At 38.1% G+C, this 21,121-nt stretch overlaps 1 protein-coding gene across 2 annotated transcripts in view; it reads right to left on the bottom strand.

Annotated features, from left to right (window-relative positions):
- The window catches only part of LOC102830724 (lysophosphatidic acid receptor 1-like), a 223,045-nt gene that overhangs the window by 78,223 nt on the left and 123,701 nt on the right, over positions 1 to 21,121 (bottom strand). For both annotated transcript variants that reach the window (XM_006864675.1, XM_006864674.1), the window contains exon 2: positions 9,964 to 10,711. In XM_006864675.1, coding sequence (XP_006864737.1) covers positions 9,964 to 10,702 — 739 coding nt within the window. In that variant the 5' untranslated portion in view covers positions 10,703 to 10,711. The remainder of the gene's footprint in view (positions 1 to 9,963; positions 10,712 to 21,121) is intronic.

Genomic DNA, 21,121 nt, shown 5'->3' with positions numbered 1-21,121 from the left:
TATATATATAATCAGTTTGAACCTCAGGGTCAGTGGTTCAAACTCACCAGCTGCTCCTTGGAAACCAATACAGGGTCGCTATGAGTTGGAACCATCTCAATAGCCCTTAACAACAACAACAACATACATATATTTAGTATCAGTATGTCCTGTGCCATTATTTTTGCTAAATCTGAGAACACATGTGTTGTGAGATTTAGCAATTTGTGTGTGCATACACACTACATTCATTCATATTTAGTACATCTGTATCTGAGAATCAGAAATGCAGAAATGTCATTTCTAGATTTAACTACTGTCTTTGAGTTGTATTGCTATAACAATAACATTATGAACTACAGACATTCTGAAATCTTCTTACCCATTACATAAGTAAATGTCCATTACAGATTGCAAGAGAGTAAGCATGTCCTGGCAAAGATCTTTCAGATGCCAATACCACATGCATGCCACTAGAGAGCCCTTCTCACTTACTTGCCCATATAGAAATACAGTTCTTTTCTTATGAGCCAGTAACCATTTAAAACCCATGTACTTCATAAATAATTTGATGATGCTAATCCACTAGGTTCAGTCAATGAGAAAACTGAAGTGCAATATGCACTGCAAATGGCCGGCTATAATAATCACCATCATCACCATACAGTCATGAAGTTATTTAAATACCCCCTGTCCCCTCCCCCAAAGTTCTCATGAGTACTTCCATATTTCAGTGATAACATCAATTGCAATAAGGAAAATGACTGAATATTTAACTCAGTTCAGACTTCCAAAGACCATCTAATAGAAATGTTTCTTTTGCCTGGGTTCATCTAGCAAACTCATACGTGTCATCTAAGATGCAATTCTGACATCAACTTCATCTTCAAGACTTTCATGACATTGCTCAGTCAGAAGACTCATGTAGCATACCCATGTTGTTGTTATTGTTAAGTGCCGTCGAGTCTGTTCCGACCCATAGCGACCCTGTATAGGGTTTCTGAGGAGTAGCTGGTGACCTTGAACCACTGACTTTGCAGTTCAAATGGTTTTGCAGTCTGGCGCATTATCCCACAGCACCACACCAGGACTCCTACTACCGTGCATATTCTATTTTTCAGGTTGAATTTATTTATTTAAAAGTTCTACCAGTATCTACCAAAATGAGAGTTCCTTGCAATCAGGGTTCCTTTTTAAATTAATCTTTGTGTCCCTAACTCTTTAGCAGAGGGCCTAGTGCGTATTCAACACATGTGTGCTTACAAGTATCTTTTTTAAAAAAAATATGTCTTTGACAGGCTGGATTTGGAGTTGTCTTATAACTAACTTAAAACATTTCCCTTTCAATGGGACTTATTATAAATCGCATTAAATGCTAGTCTACATGGGGAACAAAACTCAAAATCATAAAAAAGAACAGGATTACTGGCTGGCTACATAGACTGGTGGAACCCCCCAGGACTATGACTATTCATCACTCTTTAGGTCTGGAAATGAACTCAGCCCCCTGGCTCAATTTTCAGTCAAGCAGGTCTCTAAGGGGAACAATAACACTACTGAGAAACACACACTTTAAAATAATCAACCATTTGAGATCAAAATAGCAGAACAAAGTTACCCAAGGACAAAGTTCAAAAGCATCAGTAAAGAAGACAGAAGGGGAAGATCATAGAGAAGACGTGGGATTAATGATATTGCATCATGGAGATTGCAATCAATGAGATGAAACAAAAGGTGTATGATATGTTGGACGTAAAACGGATTATCTGCTCTTTAAAACTTCACCCAATTTACAATAAAAAGTTAAAAAATAAAACTAGTCTGCATATATCAAGAAAAACTTGTTGCCAGCAAGCCAATTCTGACTCATAGCAACTCTAAGGGTTTCTGAGTAGTAGGATAAGCACTGGACTACTAACCACAAGGTCAGTGGTTCTGTCCTCTAAGCCCTACACAGATTGCTATGAATTGGAACCAATTCAATGGTACTTAACAGCAATAATCTTCCTGGAAGCAGACCCATATTTTTCTCCGATGGAATAGTGGGTGGCTTCAAACCTCTGACCTTTTTTTGGTCAGCAGTCAAGCACTTATCCACCTTCAGGGTTCCTTTATTGTTACTAGACAACCTGCAACACACACAATCTAGAATTGAAGGTATAATTCATTTACTCAACTTAACAAATATATATAGTTTCCTAGTATGTGCAGGCCCTGTTCAAGGTGCTGGAATGTTAAACAAAGCCCAGTCATCATAGAACATTTATACAGAGCTCGGAAGAAAATCCCTATTTTCTACACAAGTCTTGTCACCTTCAAGGATTAGGAAAAAGGACTTTGCCACATTCATAATTGTACTGACAGGAGTCTCAGCTAGACAAGGTCTGAATCATTCTCATTCTACCTAAAAATGAAAAAGAGCTTCACGTCCTGGCTGCTCTGTCTATACTTGAGAAGGAACTCTGTTAGGTTAGTGTGGTCTTTATGGTTTATGTTGCTGTTTAAGCACTTCTTTTGACTAAAAATATTTGAATGGAGATGGGCAACAAAGGGATATAAAGAGCTGGTGTTTCAAAGTTGTTTTCTCTTTTGACATGGACCCAGGACTTGGGTCTGCATAGCACTGTCGGCCTTGTGCAGGGTGACTTGTCCTGACCACCACCCAGAGTGCCAAGCCAACTGAGTGGCTGGTCAAACAATCAAAGCTCTCATGAATATTCTCTCAGGTTCTACCTCACAGAGGCTTTTACAGGGATGCCACTGGGACCTGAGAAGACTTGGGGCGGCTTTGGTCCTCCTCAGAGCAACAGGATGTGTAGCTGGTCATCTGTGGCCAGGGAATAAGAAATCCTTGTGTCTACTCCCTGCCCTTAGCAACAAGACTAACTGGGAAGCTTTCCTTTACTGTCACACAGCTCACCACAGAAGAGTGAAGTTATGAAATTCATTTATTTGATATTACTTTCTATAAATGTGCTACTATATTTCATGGAGGATAATAGATCTAAAAGCAAACTGTTAAAGAAGCTGACACACCATTTATACATGCTGCCTCTTGTTTTTGTCCCGTATTTCCATTTCTATGCTTGTCACTAGAAAATTCTGCATGGGTTATCCACAGTAGTTTCTGTCCTTATAATTCTATTTATGGAATACCAGAACTCTGAACATCACACAGGCCAACTTCATCCTACAGATAAAGGCAGAGAGAAATTAAGACACACACAAAGCAGCTTGTCGAAAATCTCCTAGCTAGTTAAATGCAAAGTCAAGATTATTTCCTAAAAAATGAATGCAATGCACTTATCTATCAAGAAAGCTAACAGGATGTTAATTTGTGTAAAATGTGTGCAATGGGCAAGCAATTCAGTTTCAGATGGCTCTTGTCAAAGCTTCAATACAGAGATGACCAATTGGTTGTTAGGAGGACAAATTCAAAGGGAATCTTTCTGTAGGAGCCAGCTACCTTTATAGCCACAATGTTTACACCTAGTCCAGGCCAACCACATAAATACATGTTGATGCTCACAAGGAAGAAAGTAGTGGGCAGTGTAGATGGAACAAAACACCGTGGAGGCATAGGCAGTGAATGAACACCATACTAGAAATCAGAAACCCTAGGCCTGGGTTTGGACCACCATTAACTCACACCTTAATGTCTCAGTCCAGGACATCAGTCTCTCCATACGAGATGAGAGGGTTGGATGGTGTGATTTTTAAGGATCCTCTGAACTCTAAATAGCATTCTAAATTTAGACTAGACCCTTGGTTTCAAATTAAAAACAAAAAAAAACATTTCTTCTGTACACAGAGGAACGAGTCAGTCATTGAGCTATGCATTTAGAAATGCAGAAATAGAACCTAGAAATAATATAAATAAATACCAAAACAGAAGACAAATCCTAGTGGTTTGGTGATTGTGCATCTTGAGTGTCCAGAACAGTCTTGGTTTATACTTTCTACCCTAGCTTCCTATTTAGTGACCATTTTACTACCGAAGTGAGTCAATTTGTATGATAAGATATATGGTTGCCTTACCTATAAAGACTTGATTTGTTTTCTTAGGGCATCCTTCAGCATCTCTCCATCACCTATGCCCAGAAGACCAAGCTCCTTAGTAGAAGGTGACTTCAAAACTTACATGGAAAAAAATTCCATTATCTTTTGCTTCTGTTTTTCCATGCACTTTCTGAAGTTCTGTTATGTATCATGAAGGCTTTAATCACTGATCATTGTTCCCTCTGGCATACCATACCCACTATGTGCTAATCATGCCTGACTATTCCAGTTCCTCAAAGGTGACAACCACTGATATACTATTGCTTACCTTTACCATCCTCATCACACAGGAGCTAAGCTCCTACACATTCATCAAGACTGAACTCAATATTGCCTCCTCTGGGAAACCACCCTCGACCCCCCTTCCACTCAGGATCACTCTGTCCAAATTTCTATTAACACACAGACCTAAATGCTTTACATCTCTTTCTCAAATCTACTACCTACCACAAACCATAAGTTCTGGAGTGAACAGGTTGTACTTTATTCATCATTTTACTCATTATCACACAATCAGCACTCACCAACATTTACTGAATCAAATTCAAAAGAGAAGTGCATAGAGCAATAAACAGACTTCTTCTAGCCAGTAATCTTCTATCAAAGTGAATAAGGAAAAAAAAAATGGGCTAGGAAATTAGGAAGAATTTCTTGATTGGATCTTGGACAAATCCACCACCCTTATTACCAGTAGTAACAGGGCTATGAATAGTCTCGTATGGTATACAGAGAGCTTGTGAATCATCAGCATCATCTGCAACAATCCAACTGTCAAATTCTAATTCCGCTACTTAGAAATACAGTGATTTGGACAGGTTACTCAACCTGTGGTAAGTTGGTTCCCTCAATATAGAATGAAAACAATGCAGGGTTTTCTAGTGGAAGGTTAGAAATAGTACATGTGATGTAATACAGAGTCTGGATCCGTATACAGGGCAATTCAGACTCATGGGCCAGCACAGATCAAATTAGAAAGAAAGAAAGGTGTCTCCTGTACTCCTAAGAGATAAGTCCCATATGACTTTATTTTGCTTTATTTCCCCACTCTCTCTCAGGCTCGGATGTAAAAATCACCACACCTTAACCATTATTTTCCCTTTCCAAAGCCTGGTTTTCTTCTTTCCTAATTATCTACAGCATCATAAAGAACAGAGTCGGAAAGAAATAGGCTTATAACTTAAGACAGACTGTGGTCAAATAAGGAAGAATGTCTTGACTGCCACTGTGATTCCACAGCTCAAAAGGAATTCTTGGTAAAATATCAAGCCTGGGAAGGATTACATGACTTCACACTGGGACAATGAACCCTCAAGTTAACAACACCTTGAACAGAACACTCCCTCCATCAGAGGCAATTACTGGTACTCTAGAAACCAAACAGCGGGAAAGGGCAAATGCGCGTCATCAAAAGCAAAAAGAGGAAAGGAATGCTGTTTCCAAACCTTCTTCTGACCATGGAAATAAAGCACTGCTAGGCAATATGGAAACAATGGGATCACACTGTTTTAATAGTACAGGGCTGTTCAAATTTTATAACAAAAGACAGCATGTGCTGCTGCTGGTTTTTATTAAAGAAAACCAGCATATTGTGAGGTGAAAAGGTTGGGTTCCAAAACCTGAGTCCTTGAGTTAGAATTCCAACTTTTGTAGTTGCTAGCTGTGTGACCTTAAGCAATTTACCTAACTGCTCTGCCCCTCAGTTTTCACCTGTGTAAAATGAGGATGACAAATAGATAATGATTTTCATAGGGAGTCCTAACTGAAAGGTTAGCAGTTCAAACCCACCAGCCACTCCTTAGAAACCCTATTCAGGATCGCTATGAATAGTAATTTCTAAAATGCTTTGAGTAGCACTGCTGCATGATTACTAATTAAGTATTTGACAAAGGAAAATACACACTAAGATTTACACCAAAGGGCACTTTATATACAGCCTCATGCTTAAAAATTGCTACTGAAACTGCTATCCGAAGTCAAAGATGCCTTCATTTTTAAGTCGACGCCTAGGAATTTGACTTGTTACCCAGCAAATCCTTCTCTGAACAAGTCTAAAACCCAGAGGTCGTTTTTGAGGCAATAAAAATGGAAACTGAAAATTTAACAGCTAATCAAACCATCATCAGCACCATAATAAATCAAAGTAAAACTTTATTTACTGAGCACCCATTGTGGTCAGTCACTTTAAAAGTAGTTGTATTTTGATAGGAAGGTATGGAATAGGGTAGGAGTAAAGCCGGGATTTGTTGACTGGCAGATAGCTAAAAATAAATAAATAAATAAAGTGGCATTTACCGCAGTGAATTCACTTGTGCTTTGGTCCTCAGCATTTAAGGGTTAAACATTTGGTTTTGTCATCACATTCATTCATTCAACAATTATTAATTGAGCACCTACTTTGTGTCAAATGTTATGACACACATTGAGAAGAAACTGACAAACCGTGATAGTCCCTGCCTAGTCTCACAAAGCTGACACTCTGGTAAATAAAAATGATTAATAATTAAAAGTTGAAAAAACAGATTGCCAATAAACTAATTTACAGTGATAGAGTAAATGATAGAGTAAGCTTTGAGTTGACTGGGATTTTGGTTCTTTTCATTTTTAAGTTTTTATTGTGAATTGAATGATAGTTCACAATGATAGTGGGCAAACATCAGTTTACACTCATCCTATCATGTTTTGTTTCATTGCAATGATTACAATCTCCTTCACACATCATCATTCAACAGCATTTGTTTCTATTCCCTCTGGGGTTTTTTGGATGTACACCAAAACACTCAGGAATATATAATCATTTAAACAACCAGAGGGCACATTCTGCAAGCCAGCACACAGCCTCTTTCCATCTCATCTCTCTCTCTCTCCCTCTCCCTCTCTCCCTCACCCTTTCTCTCTCTCTCTCTATGTTACCATCTTTGCCTCCATCTCTGGTATCGCTGCTTGTCTGGTTAGGGTCCCATATTCTGCTCATGCTCCTCTCCCTCGATGGTCCTAGGCTCCTCTGTTCCTGAACTATAACATTAACTACTCCACCCTTTATATTACAAAACTTCTGCCTTTACAGTTTTGACAATTGCAATTAGTCATGATACCAGTTACTCACCACTGAATCATAAGAATCTTATCCCCATCTCCTTTCACCAGACCTGTCTAGACAAGATGAAAACTATTCAGTGGGGATTCTACCTTCCCCTGCACACTCTGAAACTAAACTCCCTTTTGAAAACTTGTAAGCCAGTCACTTGGTGCAGAATTCCAGTTCTTGTAAGGTCAACAAATTCCCTCCATGTAATCAGAGGTACATAGGGATGGAAGCATACAATCCAAGCAAAAGAGTACATCAGGCATCAGGTGTCGCCTCATGATGTGTATAATAACACAGCATCTAACGGGCTAAGTTTGAGGACTATGGCACACTGCCTCGGCCATGCTAGCTACTTCCTGCAATCATATAACTGTTTAAGATTGTGAATTCCCTTCTCTCTGTTTTCCAAGTCCTCTCACATTCCCATTTTCACTCTCTTCCTCAAAAAGGCCATACCAAAACAAGGTGCCATTGAGTTGATGCCAACTCATAACAGTTCCGTGTATATCAAAGTAGATCTCTGCTGCATAGGTTTTCAAAGACTGATTTTTTAGAAGTAGCTTACTAGGCATTTCTTCCAAATCACTCTAAGTGAGACTTGAACCTCCATCCTTCTGGTTAACAGCTAAGCATGTTATTTTAATTAATTTATTGAATTTCTGTTTCCTATGTTATAATCACATTCCTATCTTCCTTCATCAATTTCTTCACATACTATACTGTAGAGCAGAATTTTTTATGTTCAAAACTTCTTTTACCCAAATCATGTTATTAGTCCGAGAAGTAGTTAATGTCATTCAATGTTTGTGGCGTCTACTAGTTTAAGTCTCAAAGGGCAGCGCTATTTAGGGTTGATATGAAGGGGTAGGCATCTAGGGCAACTGTATACTCAAAGTGTTGCCCTAATAAACCCTCAAATAATGATCTCATTAATCTTTAAACAGCCCATTAAGGCACAAAAGTTCATTTTACATGAATCATTAAGTATACTGTACTAGAGACTATGGTAGGCATTACACAAAGATCAAAGCCAAAACAAGAACTTGGCAGGGCTCACAGGCCATGCTCAGTAGTCCTTTACTGCTGGAGGGTCTACCAATTATAAGCAGTACTTGATGCAATCAAAAAAACATCCTCATATAAAACGTGTCAACCAACATTCAGATCATCACTGAAAAAAAAGGACATTTCAATCAGCACAGAAATAAAATAAAAAAAAATCTGCTATTTAATCAAAACAGTATCTATGGTAAACGAATTTGTATTTCATCCATATGTGGGATGAGTATAGTTAATTCAATATGTTCTTGTGGGGTTGGTTGATATTAAGTATACAGGGACACCAGTTTTATAATTCTGCTAAATTTCTTTAGCTAGATAAGACAACCTCACAATTGGCTGGCTGTAGTGGGGCACACAGCGGGAATATTTTCTAGCTATGCCATTAGCTACAAGCAGGGCTCTAGTTGGATCAGTGATTCCAAGTCCTAGTCCTCATTCTCATGGATCCACAAGAGGCTCTTTACCACCAGAAAGAGTCTCTATGATGCATTCACTGTAACCAAAATAAAAGAGACTAGTGTGGATCAGCCAGAATCCTAATTTAGTTAGTGATAATTAGGAAGCTATCACTCTCCAGTGTGGCTACAATTAATGTAGCTCCTGAGTGTCAGAAGAGTCACACAATCCCAGGTTATAGTCACTAAACACTAATTTATCATTTAGAGTAAAGAGAAACACAGGAGCTTTCTATTGAATTTCCAATAGATTGAAAAATATGATCAAGCATTAACTTGAATGTAGTCACTGAATATATAATAGGATAATTCTTTAAACAGTCACATTGTGTGAGTATTTAAAACAGCAACCCTACTCTAAGTGTTAAGATGAATGATATGAATCTATCCCATTAATGGTTATATCTCTAGGGACCTATACAGGACTTTGAACTTGTTAGATATTCATTAACTCTTCATTAAACAAATAAACAAACATAATATTGTTCTTACTGAGCACTACCATGAAGTTCTCATCTAGGCATAACAATACTGAAAGGGAAAAAAGTATTTAAAATGTACATAAGGCATAAAAGCTTGTTCTTCACTTTCAAATATGAATTAATGCTTTAGGATAAGCACTGGACTGTGAACCACAAGGCTGGCAGTTCAAATCCACCAGCTGATCCTCAGAAACCCTATACAGGGTCACTACAAGTCAGAACCAACTCAACGCACTAATAACATTACCACATCCAGAAAAATGATGAAAAATTGTTTGGGTGGCTGTCACAGAATGTTATCAATTCCAATATCCTATTGTATGCACTCACTCTATACAATATTTTAATATACTTACCAACTATGCACTAAGGACTATAGAATGTTAATAACATGTTTAAAAATACCTATAAATGAAAATATATTCATATTATATACAAGCACCTTCTACCTATAAATCTATAATAGAGACTATAAGACAAAAGCCCAACAATTTAGGTAGTAAGGAAACCTAATAAAGCTAAAAAATCTTGATCGATTATTCTGGAATTTTTCTGTATTACATAATCAAACTGTTCAGTGACATCTTTCACATCATCATCATGAATACTGTACCACTAAGGCACCTATTTCCTTACAACCAACTCTGTAATTTATAAAGGCTGATTTACCACTGTCTTCAAAGACATATGCTATGAAGACGTCTTATACCCTTGCATTTCCAGCATATATGTTTATATGGTGAATACTCAGATTATTATTTTCCATAATAACAAGCTAATGCAGTTTGTATTAAAAATATCAGGAATCCATAAAGTAAATTACAATCAAGATAATACTTACCAAGCACAATGACCACTGTCTTCAGAAGACTCATCATGGTGTCTCGATTCCGCCGGGGTCCAGAACTATGCCGAGACATTCTCATAGTCCTCTGGCGAACATAGCCAAAGATATGAGCATACAGAACCACCATTACCACGAAGGTCACTAAGTTGAAAATGGCCCAGAAGACTAAATAAGAGTCACTGTAGAGGGGAGCCATGTTGGAACAGTTTTCAATGTCGCAGATACAGTTCCAGCCCACACTGGGTATAGCACCCATAACAATGGCCATAGTCCAAATGACCACAATGACTACCACCACCCGCCGGTTGCTCATCCGTGTGTGGAGCTGCATGCGGAAAACCGTAATGTGCCTCTCGATGGCTATAGCCAGTAAGTTGGCCACAGATGCGGTCAGGCTGGTGTCAATGAGGCCCTGACGAAGGAGCCAAGTGCTGACGGTCAGTCTCCGAGTATTGGGTCCTGTGTTGAACATTAGGTAGAAGTAAGCCAACCCAGCAAAGAAGTCTGCAGCAGCCAGATTAGCCATTAAGTAATAAATAGGAAAATGGAAGCGACGGTTGACGTAGATTGCCACCATGACCAGTAGGTTGGCCAACATGATGAAGATACAGACAGTGATTCCAAGTCCCATCACCAGCTTGCTGACTGTGTTCCACTCTGTAGCAAGGTATTTTCCACTCCGGTTATAAAAGAAGGCAATAGACTCATTGTAGAAGCACTGTGGTTCATTCATGGCTGTGAACTAAAAAAGAAAGGAAGAAAAATGATGAAAATACAGAAAAATAAACACACCAGAAGAAAAACTAAAAGGAACCACAGCTCTGAATTTAGACATATAGCTAGAGTGAATGTGGCAGAAAAATAAAAAGCAAAGAACTTGAATACATGAGCCTGCATACCATTCTATGATTATGCAGAAATCCCAAAGTTTCTCACAGGATTACTGTCCTAAAGATTAAAGACAGTGGGAGTTAAATAAATGACAAGGTCTTTGGTTGGTGGTTGCACTTCATTGAAGTTCACTAGAAAAGCCACATGACCCAGAAATCTTACTGAAAATACTAAGATAGACAAAAATTTTGCAGGACACTGTAATTGGAATATTTGCAATAGTGAAATCTATTTTGACCTGTTATTTAGGGGATTAAAAGCACAGTTGGTTTATAGATAGGGTATTATTGCCCTGTTATTCTGCATTTCTATTCTCACATAGTATGTTCTATCTGTGACATTTATTTTGTAATGCAGGTCCCCACAAGGACCATCAGTTCTCAACATTTTAAAGAAGTCACCATGCACCAAAGATTCTTTGCCTAAAGCCAACATTTACTACTCAACATTCCTGTGGTCAGTACTGTCTACTCCCATGGCTCTTTACCCGTAGAATAGTTTCATCCACGAATCTATGACAATTGAAGACGTTTTTCATTTTGGAAGGCATAAGAAATGTGTTACCAAAAGCAACCTCCAAAGAGTGGTTGTCTCTTGACACAGACCACGGTGTTAATATGTAATGTTATTAATAATACTTTACAATCTCTTTACTGTGACATCACATTCATCATCTAAAAGAACATTTCAAGATCTATTTTGAAGTACGATTCTGTCCATGATAGGATAATATCCACATGCCTACAAGGAAGACCTGTTAATATCACTATTACTCAAATTGATAAACAAACCATTAAAGCCAGTGATGATGAAACTGAAGATTTACCAACTTCCTCAGTCTGAAATTTATCAGGTAGGCAATGAATTGATAATTACTGGTGATTGCAATGTGAATGTAGGAAACAAAGAAGAAGGATCCCTAGTTGGAAAATATGGTCTTAGTGATAGAAATGATGCTGGAGATCACATGATTAGAATCTCGCAAGGTCAATGATTCATTCACTGCAACATAAAAGACAACCATGCCTATGGACCTCACCAGATGAAAGAGTTCAATATATCATCAGTCAAAACAAGGTCAGAGGCCAATTACAGGATCATCAGCTGCTGGAAAAGTTTAGGCTGAAACTAAAGCAAATTTACACAAGTCCACAAGAGCCAAAAAATGAATATGTTCTACCTGAATTTAAAGACCACCATCTCAAGAACAGATTTGATGCATTAGACACTAATGATAAAAGATCAGAAGAATTGTGGGATAACATCTAAAACATCATACAGGAAGAAAGCAAAAGACCATTAAAAATACAGGAAAAAGGAAAATATCAAAGTGGATATCAGAAGAGACTCTGAAACTTGCTCAGGAGCATAGAGAAACTAAGGCAAATGGAAGAAATGATGACATAAAAGAAGTGAAAAGAACTCTTCAAAGGGCAGCTAAAAAAAAACAAAATAAAATATTACAATGAAAGGGGCAAAGACCTGGAGTTAGAAAAACAAAAGAAAAGAACACAGTCAGCATTTCTCAAGCTGAAAAAGCACTGAAGAAAAAAATCAAGCTAGATTTAGTGTGAGAAAGCTGAATTGAAACTATTCTGATATCTGCAGAAAATAATAAGATTGAAGAATAAGTGGAAGAGGGCCACTACCAAAGGGCTTAGACAGAAACTCTTACCGAGTTTTAGGAGAATCTAATTAAACTACTCTTGGATTATAAACCGAAAATATTGTCATAAGCTATCATGAGCAAAGAGAAAAAAAAAACAAAAAACCAGACACAGTAGGGCAAAATACAATCTCAATGGAGATAACCACTCTAAGAAGTGAGCGAAAATGCTTTCCTTGGAAGCATACGAAAGAAAGAGAAGGGAAAAAGAAAAATATTAGATTACCAAAATTTTCTATTGTGTTTTCAATGTTTTTTGTTGGGATACTATCACTGAAAATAGATCAAGTCATTATGAAGAGAAGAAAATCTGTAAAAATGGCATAGAGATCTGTATTCGTTTCCTATTGCTACTCTAACAAATCATCACAAATTTAGTGGCTTACAAGAACAAAAATCTATTTTTTTAATTCTGGAAGTCAAAAGTCCAACATGATTGCCGCAGAGGACTAGAGTGGAGAATGAAGCATCCAGCTGATAAGAAGAGAGGGCATATGCACAAGAACACCCACACTTGCAGATGATACCCACTTGACCTGGCTTCAATGGCTGGATGATCAGAGCTCAACTAGAAGAAAGAAGAGGGAAAAAAGGAGTAATATGATACAATTTGATGAACTTGACCTACACCTACGAATGCAGTAGCTCACAAAAAGGAACAAGTCTTTACAGCAAGGTTCATTCCCACCCCCCTCCATACACAAAGTAGACAGGGATGGTCAACTTGGACATTGGCTACCCAAAGTTGGGGGGCTACAAAGGCAAGAAGTGACTGGCTTACAAGCTTTCAAGAGGGAACCTAGATCCAGAGGGCGTGGAGGAAGGTAGAATCTCCATTGAGTAGTATCCAATCTGTCTAGGCCTAGGTGGGACACTGATGAAAGGAAATGCAGATAGGTCTTTTGTGATACAATAGTGAATAATTGTTAACAGAACTGATTGTGAGGGTTGGAAATGTAAAGGCAGATGTTTTGTAGCATTGAGTGGAGTGATTAACTTTGCAGTTGAATAGCGGAGGTCTCTGGAACCATTAAGGGAGAAGAGCGGAGAGCAGGACCTTACCCAGAGAAGCAGTGACATCAGAGATGGAGGCAGAGACGACTACATGGAGAGATGGAGCAGCTGGGGACTTAAGACCCAGAGAGGGAGAGGGACTGTGTACCGACGATCAGGGAGCAGGCTTGCAGGGCATACCCTTTGGTTGGTTAATGATGCATAGAGGAGATTGTAACCATGGCAATGAAACGATATACGATAGGATGAATGTAAAACTAATGTTCTCCCATGTAAACTAACATAATTCACAAAACATTAAAAAAAAAAAAAAAAAGTCCAACATGAATCTCACTGAACTAAAATCAAGATGTTGGGGCTGAGTTTCTTTCCCAAGATTCTAAGGGCAACTTTTCCAGGTTTTAAAAGGACACCTACCCCATATGTCTTGGCTCAAACCTCCTTTCATCTGAAAACCCAGTCAAGTTCTTTTCTTAACAGATTACTCTGACACTGACTCTTCAGCCTCCATTATCTATTTTCAAGGACCCTTGTGATTACACTGAGCGTATCTAGATAATCTAAGATAATCACCCTCTTTCAAGATCCTTTACTTAATCACATCTGCAAAGTTCCTTTTGCCATGTAAGGTAACATATTTACAAGTTCCAGGGATTAAGTGGTGGACAACTTTGGAAAGTCATTACTCAACTTATCAAAATGTTAAAATTTATTTTTGGTATTAAAAATGGCAGCAGAGGCAACCAAATGAAATGAAATGCACCCAGACTTCACTTACCGACAACACATTAGGTCCCAAAGACCAGGTCATTGTGTGGAATAGTCAAGATTCTCACTGTGGCCTCCTATTCTTCCTGGATCCAACCCTCCCATCTGCTTGGCTACAGCCCATCTGCACCTGTCACGGCCATGAGCTCAGCATCACTCTGCTGGCCTCTGAATCTTGCTATGGACTGCTAGCCAGGCATCCACAGTCACCCAACATCCCAAGCTCAGGCTCCACGTTACACTCATATAGGAACTGATGAGACATGGGCTAGGCACTTCTCAACAGCCTTGGCCAAGAGGAGACTCTGCAGAGGTGAGCGCTGCCTGCCCACATTCTGCTGCTGGCGGACTGGATGCCTGAAGGAGGCAAGTGGGGGCAGAGTCGTAAAGTTTGCTGATAACTGGGAAGAGGAAAGGGAAAAATGAACCAGGAGAAGTAAGTGCATCAGGCACACCAGGAGTAAAGACCCTGAGGAAACACACCATCCCTCACTCACTCTACATGCCTTGGATGAGCTGCACACTGCAAGGGTGCCAGCAGATTCGTTAATGTGCAAAACAGGAAGATTTTTTTTTACTATGTGTAAATGTGAAATGCTGGATAATGAGATAGTTGACGTGTGCAGTGTAGGTGTATAAAATTTCTGAAAACTGAAATGGCAAGGAAAATACACACTTAAGACATTTTTTTAAAAAGCTAGTTATACTAGGAATCAACTAAAACAAACAATACAGTTAGAACAAAAGAATGGCTATTGTTAGAAAAATAGGATAAAGACTTCAGATTGCTGGTTTAAATTTATATAAGACACAAAAAAACAAGTTAATTAAAAGTGCCTAAAATGTGGATAAAAGGAGCTCTGGTAGCGTAGTGGTTGTGAATTGGGTTTCTAATCTCAAGGTAAGCAGTTCGAAACTACCAGCTGTTCCGCGGGAGAAAGATGAGGCTTTCTGCTCCCATAAAGATTTACAGCCTTGGAAACCCTATGCAGTGTCACTATGAGTCAGAACCAACTCCACGATACTTAACAACAACAATCTCAGTGAGATTTTAGAATATCAAGGGTAAAGATTAAAATTCTGAAGCGTATAAGGAAATTTAAAAATAAACAAAAAGCAAGTAAGTATGTGCAGAGAGAGAAAGTAGGCTACTTCTAAGCTTCTGCTGTAAAATTCCAAAGGACAGAATACCATAACCAAAATCTTCACTATATGGAGTAAAATGTGATTCAAAAATTCCATAGCCAACTACACTGATCTTCTCATATGGAGACAATAAAGAAGCGTCTTAGAAATGCAGGAGCTCAGAACAAACATAATCCACCTTTCCTTCCTGAGAAATTCAAGCTATTCAGGAAAAAATTTTAAAAATATAACAGAATTAAAAAACTGACAGCAATCATCAAAACTGGTAAAACACAAAATTAAAGTCTATGTAGTTGTTCTTCATAGGGTTACAAAACTTAAAGCAAATATCAAAAATTTCTTGTAAGAAATTATATATTGCGAATATACTAATTTAATAATAAATTGGACCTAAATCCCTTACTAGGAGCATGGTAGCTCTGTAGGATACGCACAGGACAGGAAAACACAAGGTGGATGTTTCAAGCCCACAAGTCACTCCACAGGAGAAAAATTATGCTTACTGCTCCCGCTAAGATGTACAACTTCAGAAACCCTATACCAGATTGTTATGAGTCAGAACCAACTTGACAGCACTTAACAGCAATGAAAACAAATTTACGATTATCACTAAGAACTTAAAATGGTTTAGTAGAATAATATAAATGTTTTTTCTTATTACCTAGATAAGACTAAAAATGTAATATTCAAATCATAACACTAATAATTTTCTAAAGTATGTTTAAATATGCTGACTTGAAAGCCAACATATTAATTGTCAAGTTAAGTGACTATGTCTCATATAACTGATGAAAAAATAACAAAAGATACGGAGAAAATATTTAAAAATTTTTAAACAGAATGTCAATTTTGTAAAAATTATGGAGATGTGGTTTTCCTTTCTTCTTTAGAATGCAAATTTACATTTATTATAATAAATTTAGAGGGAAAACAAACCAACCAAAAGCATAATCAGGCCAAACAATACTTAAAAATTTTTATTCTAAAGTCCAAATCTCTGTAATTAGCAAAGACGTAAGAGAAGTTACCGAATTTGCCCTGCCCCAGGATACAAAGATATATACAGTAAGTGTCATCAAGTCAGTTCTGACTCATAGCAACTTTGTACAGGGTCTCCGAAGAGTAGCTGTTGGGTTTGAACTGCCAACCTTGTGGTTCGTAGTCCAGTACTTATCCTACAGTGCCACACCAGGAGCTGTCCTCACTACTAAGAGAAATCCACATACATGCCATTTTTTGCATGCCCAGTTTCTGTATCTCAGGGTTACTGTGGGGAAGAGGCCGTGTTAGGGGCTGTTTGTTCTATGGTGCAGATGTGTCAAATCTCTAAAATTACTGCATCCTACCATGAGTTCTGGCGGTATAAGATAAGTACTGGGTTGCTAACGGCAAGATTGGTAGTTCCAACCCACCAGTGACTCCTCGAAAACCCTATACAGGGTTGCTATGAGTCATAAGTGACTCAACACTACTTAACAACAACAACTCATGCTATCTCCAAAGAAGTCATGACAAATCTGCCAGGGCTAAATGCTGAAGAGTCACATGATGCTCAATTTCACTATAACTCCATTTATTCATCCAGACATTATGGGCATGGCATGACACCCATTATGGGCATGGCATGGCACTATGACAACAGCATGACAGACCGGAAGGCCTGCTGTGGCATACCTCAGACATCTGATACGGTTTTAGCTTTGGAAAGACAAATGTATGCTTATGTTGTGAATAGTTCATTAAATCAACAAGGGAATGCTTAGAGGAAGCTCCAGGTCAGGTACTGTAGGATAAGAACTGGGCTGCTAAATGAAAGGTTGGTGGTTCAAACCCACTAGTCACTCCATAAGAGAAAGATGAGGCTGGCTGTTTCTGTAAAGATTTACAGTCTTGGAAACCCTATACAGGATCGCTATTGGAATGGCAGTGAGTTTGGTCTGTGTTTTGGGTTCAGTTAAGAATGAAAATATGTGTTCTATTAACACAGTCTAAAAAAAAAAACAAAATATTTTAATCTGTGCCAGATAACACATTTATAATCAGAATGTGGAATGCACAAAGTATGACTCCAGGGAAATTATTATTGTTGTTAAGTGCTACCAAGTTGGTCTAACTCATAGTGATTCTGAAGAGAGGCTGGTAGGTTTGAACTATCAATCGTGAACTATCAATTATCCTACAGCACCATACCAGGACCCCTTGGAAAATTAGAAGTTGTCAAAAATGAATGCGAAGTCATAAAAATAGTCATCTAAGGCATTCTTAGAAGTCCTAGTGTAGCACTGTAATAAGTGTAGGACCACAAGTTTGGTTTGAAACACAAGGTTGGCGATTTAAACTCACCAGTCGTGTCTCAGAAGCCCTTTAATGGAATGCTATGAGTTGGAACGGACTCAATGGCACTAAACAACAACAAGGCATTCTTGAGCTGAAATGAACTGAAGTTGACCATTCTGAATCAATCACATGGTCTACTATATCAGCATTAACAAGTTGACCGGGAATGGCATCACATTCATCGTCAAAAAGAGCATTTCAAAATATAATCCAAAGTACGACATTGTCAATGATAGGATAACATACATATGCCTACAAGAAAGACCAGATAATGAGACAATTATTCAAATTTAAATGCTAATCACTAATGCTAAAGATGAAGAAAATGAAGATTTTTACTAGCTTCTGTGGTCTACAATTGATCAATCATGCAATCAAGATGCAATGATAATTACTGGTGATTAAAATTTTAAAGTTGGAAACAAAGAAGGATCAGTAGCTAAAAAGTATGGCCTTGGTGATAGAAACAACGGCACAGACTGCATGACACACTTTTGCAAGATCTAAAACCTATTCATTGGAAATACCTTTTTAACAACATAAACAGTGACGATACACATGGACCTCGTCAGATAGTATACACAGGAATCAAATAAACTTACATATTTCAGAACAATTCCAGGGGCTGACTGCAAAACAAATCATCAATTGTTCAAATGCAAGTTCAAGCTGAAGAAAAATGAAACAAGTCCACAAGAGCTAATGCATGACCTTTAGTATATCCCACCTGATTTTAGAATCTCAAAAATAGGTTTGACACCTTGAACACTTACTGACCAAAGACCAGACCTTAAGGACATCATACATGAAGAAACCAAAAAACCATCAATAAGACAGGTAAGAAAGAAAAGACCTAAAAGAAAGTCTGAAGAGATTCTGAGACTTACTCTTGACCATATGATAGTTAACAAAACAAAACAAAAAACCCACTTGTACAAAAGAAATGATGAAGTGCTGAACAAAAGGTTTCAAATAGCTGCTGGAAAAGACAAATTATTTTCTGAAATGTGTGAAGAGCAGGAACTAGAAAACCAAAGGAAAGAACATACTCAGTACTTCTCAAGTTGAAATAACTGAAGAAAAAAATTCAAATCTTGAGTTGCAATATTAACAGGTCTATGGGCAAAATATTGAATAATGCAGGAAGCACCAAAAGAAGATGAAAGAAATACATAAAGTCATTATACCAAAAAGAACTGATTGACAAACAATTTCAGGAGGAGGTATATGATCAAGAACCAATGGTACTAAAGGGAAAAGTCCAAGCTTCAATGAAGCCATTGGTGAATAACAAGGCCCCAGGAATTGACAAAGTATCAGTTGTGACAGTTCAACAAATGGATGCAACATTGGAAGCTTTCACTCGTTTATGTCAAATTTGGAAGGCAGCTACCCAAACAACTGATTGAAAGAGATCCATATTTGTACCCATTCCAAAGAAAGGAGACACAACAGAATACAGAAATCATTGAACAATATCATTAATTTCACATGTAAGTAATTTCTACTGATGATAACTCAAAAACAGTTGCAGCAATACACTGATAGGGATCTGCCAGAAATTGAAACCAGATTCAGAAAAGAACATGGAACAAGTAATATAATTCTTGATGCCAGATAGATCTTGGTTGAAAGCAGAGGCTATCTCAAAGATGATTATTGTTTTTGTTGTTGTTAACTGCTGTCAAGTTCATTCTGACACATAGCAACTCTGTATAGGGTTTCCATGGCTGTAAATCTTTCTTCCATTGAGTGGATGGTGAATTCGAACTACCAACCTTGTAGTTTGCAGTCTAATCCTTATCCTCTAAGGCCAGAAAGCTCTGGAAAGATGATTTGTTGTTGTTAAGTACCGTGGAATCGGTTCCAACTCATAGTGACCCTGTACAGGGCTTCCAAGGCTGTAAATCTTTATAGGAACAGAAAGCCTTATCTTTCTCCCATGGAACAGCTGGCAGTTTTGAACTGCCAACCTTGAGGTTAGCAGCCCAATTCGTAACCACTACACTACCAGAGCGCCTTAGAAAGATGATTACTTGTGCTTTATTGACTATACAAAGGTACTTGGCAGTGTGGATCATAACAATTTATGGATTGCATTAAGAAGAACGGGAATTCCTCAATACTCTATTATACTCATATGGAACCTGTACAGAGATCGACAGGCATTCATTTGAATAGAACAAAGGAATATTATGGCTTCAAATCAGGAAAGATGTGAGTCAAAGTTGTTATATCCTTTCATCATACTTTCTCAATCTGTATGATGAGCAAGTAATCCAAGAAGCTGAACTATATGAAGAGCACAGCACAAGGATTAGAAGAAGGTTCATTAACAATCTGCGATATGCAAATGACACAATCATGTTTGCTGAAACTGAAGAGGACTTGAAGCATTGATTGATGAAATGATGGATTACACTTCAACATCAAGAAAATAAATCCTCACAACTGGAACAATAAGCAGTATCATGAAAAATGAGAAAATTCTGAAGTTGTTAAGAGTTTTGTTTTCTTTGGATCCACAATCAATGGCCATGGAAGCAGCGGTTGAAAATAAATGGCCATACGGCACTGGGAAAATATGCTGCCAAAGACCTTTAAAGTGTAAAAAACATAGATGCTACTTTGAGGATAAAAGTGCGTCTTATCCAAACCATGGTATTTCAATTGTCTCGTATGCATGCGAAAGCTGGGCAATGAATACAGAAGACTAAAGAAGTGGATGCCTTTGAATTATAATGTTGGTGAAAATACTAAGTATATCATGGGCTGCCAGAAGACCAAACAAATCTATTTTGGAAGAAGTGCAGCCAAAATGTGTCTTAGCAAGGACGGTGAGATTTTGTCCCACAAACTTTGGACACTTTATCAGGAGGGCCCTGTTCCTAGAGAAAGATATCATGCTTGGTAAAGGGTCAGCAAGATAGAAGACCCTCAATGAAACAGAATGATACAATGGCTGCATGAATGGGCTCAAACATAGCAATGACTCTAAACATGGAACAGGATTAGGTGGAATTTCATTCTATTGTGCACAGGGTCATTATTAGTCACAAGCAACTACACCACACCTAAAAATAACAAAATAATGAAAAATAAACCAAGTCAAACTAGTTTCCCATTTCTGTTAAAATACACCAGTAAAGTATCAGGTATCTAGTTAGTGGCCTTTGCTAATCAGATTCTCTGCCAGATTCTGATGCTCACCAGCTAATCTGGCCTTCACTGTTACATGTTGTTGTTGTTAAGTGCCGTTGAGTCAGTTCCAACCCATAGCGACCCTCTATAGGGTTTCCAAGGAGCAGCTGATGAGCTTGAACCACCAAC

The sequence above is a fragment of the Chrysochloris asiatica genome, unplaced genomic scaffold (assembly GCF_000296735.1).
Source record: "Chrysochloris asiatica unplaced genomic scaffold, ChrAsi1.0 scaffold00069, whole genome shotgun sequence".
NCBI lineage: Eukaryota > Metazoa > Chordata > Mammalia > Afrosoricida > Chrysochloridae > Chrysochloris > Chrysochloris asiatica.
Note: the sequence above shows the minus strand (reverse complement) of the source record. Positions and strands in the feature narration are given on the sequence as shown.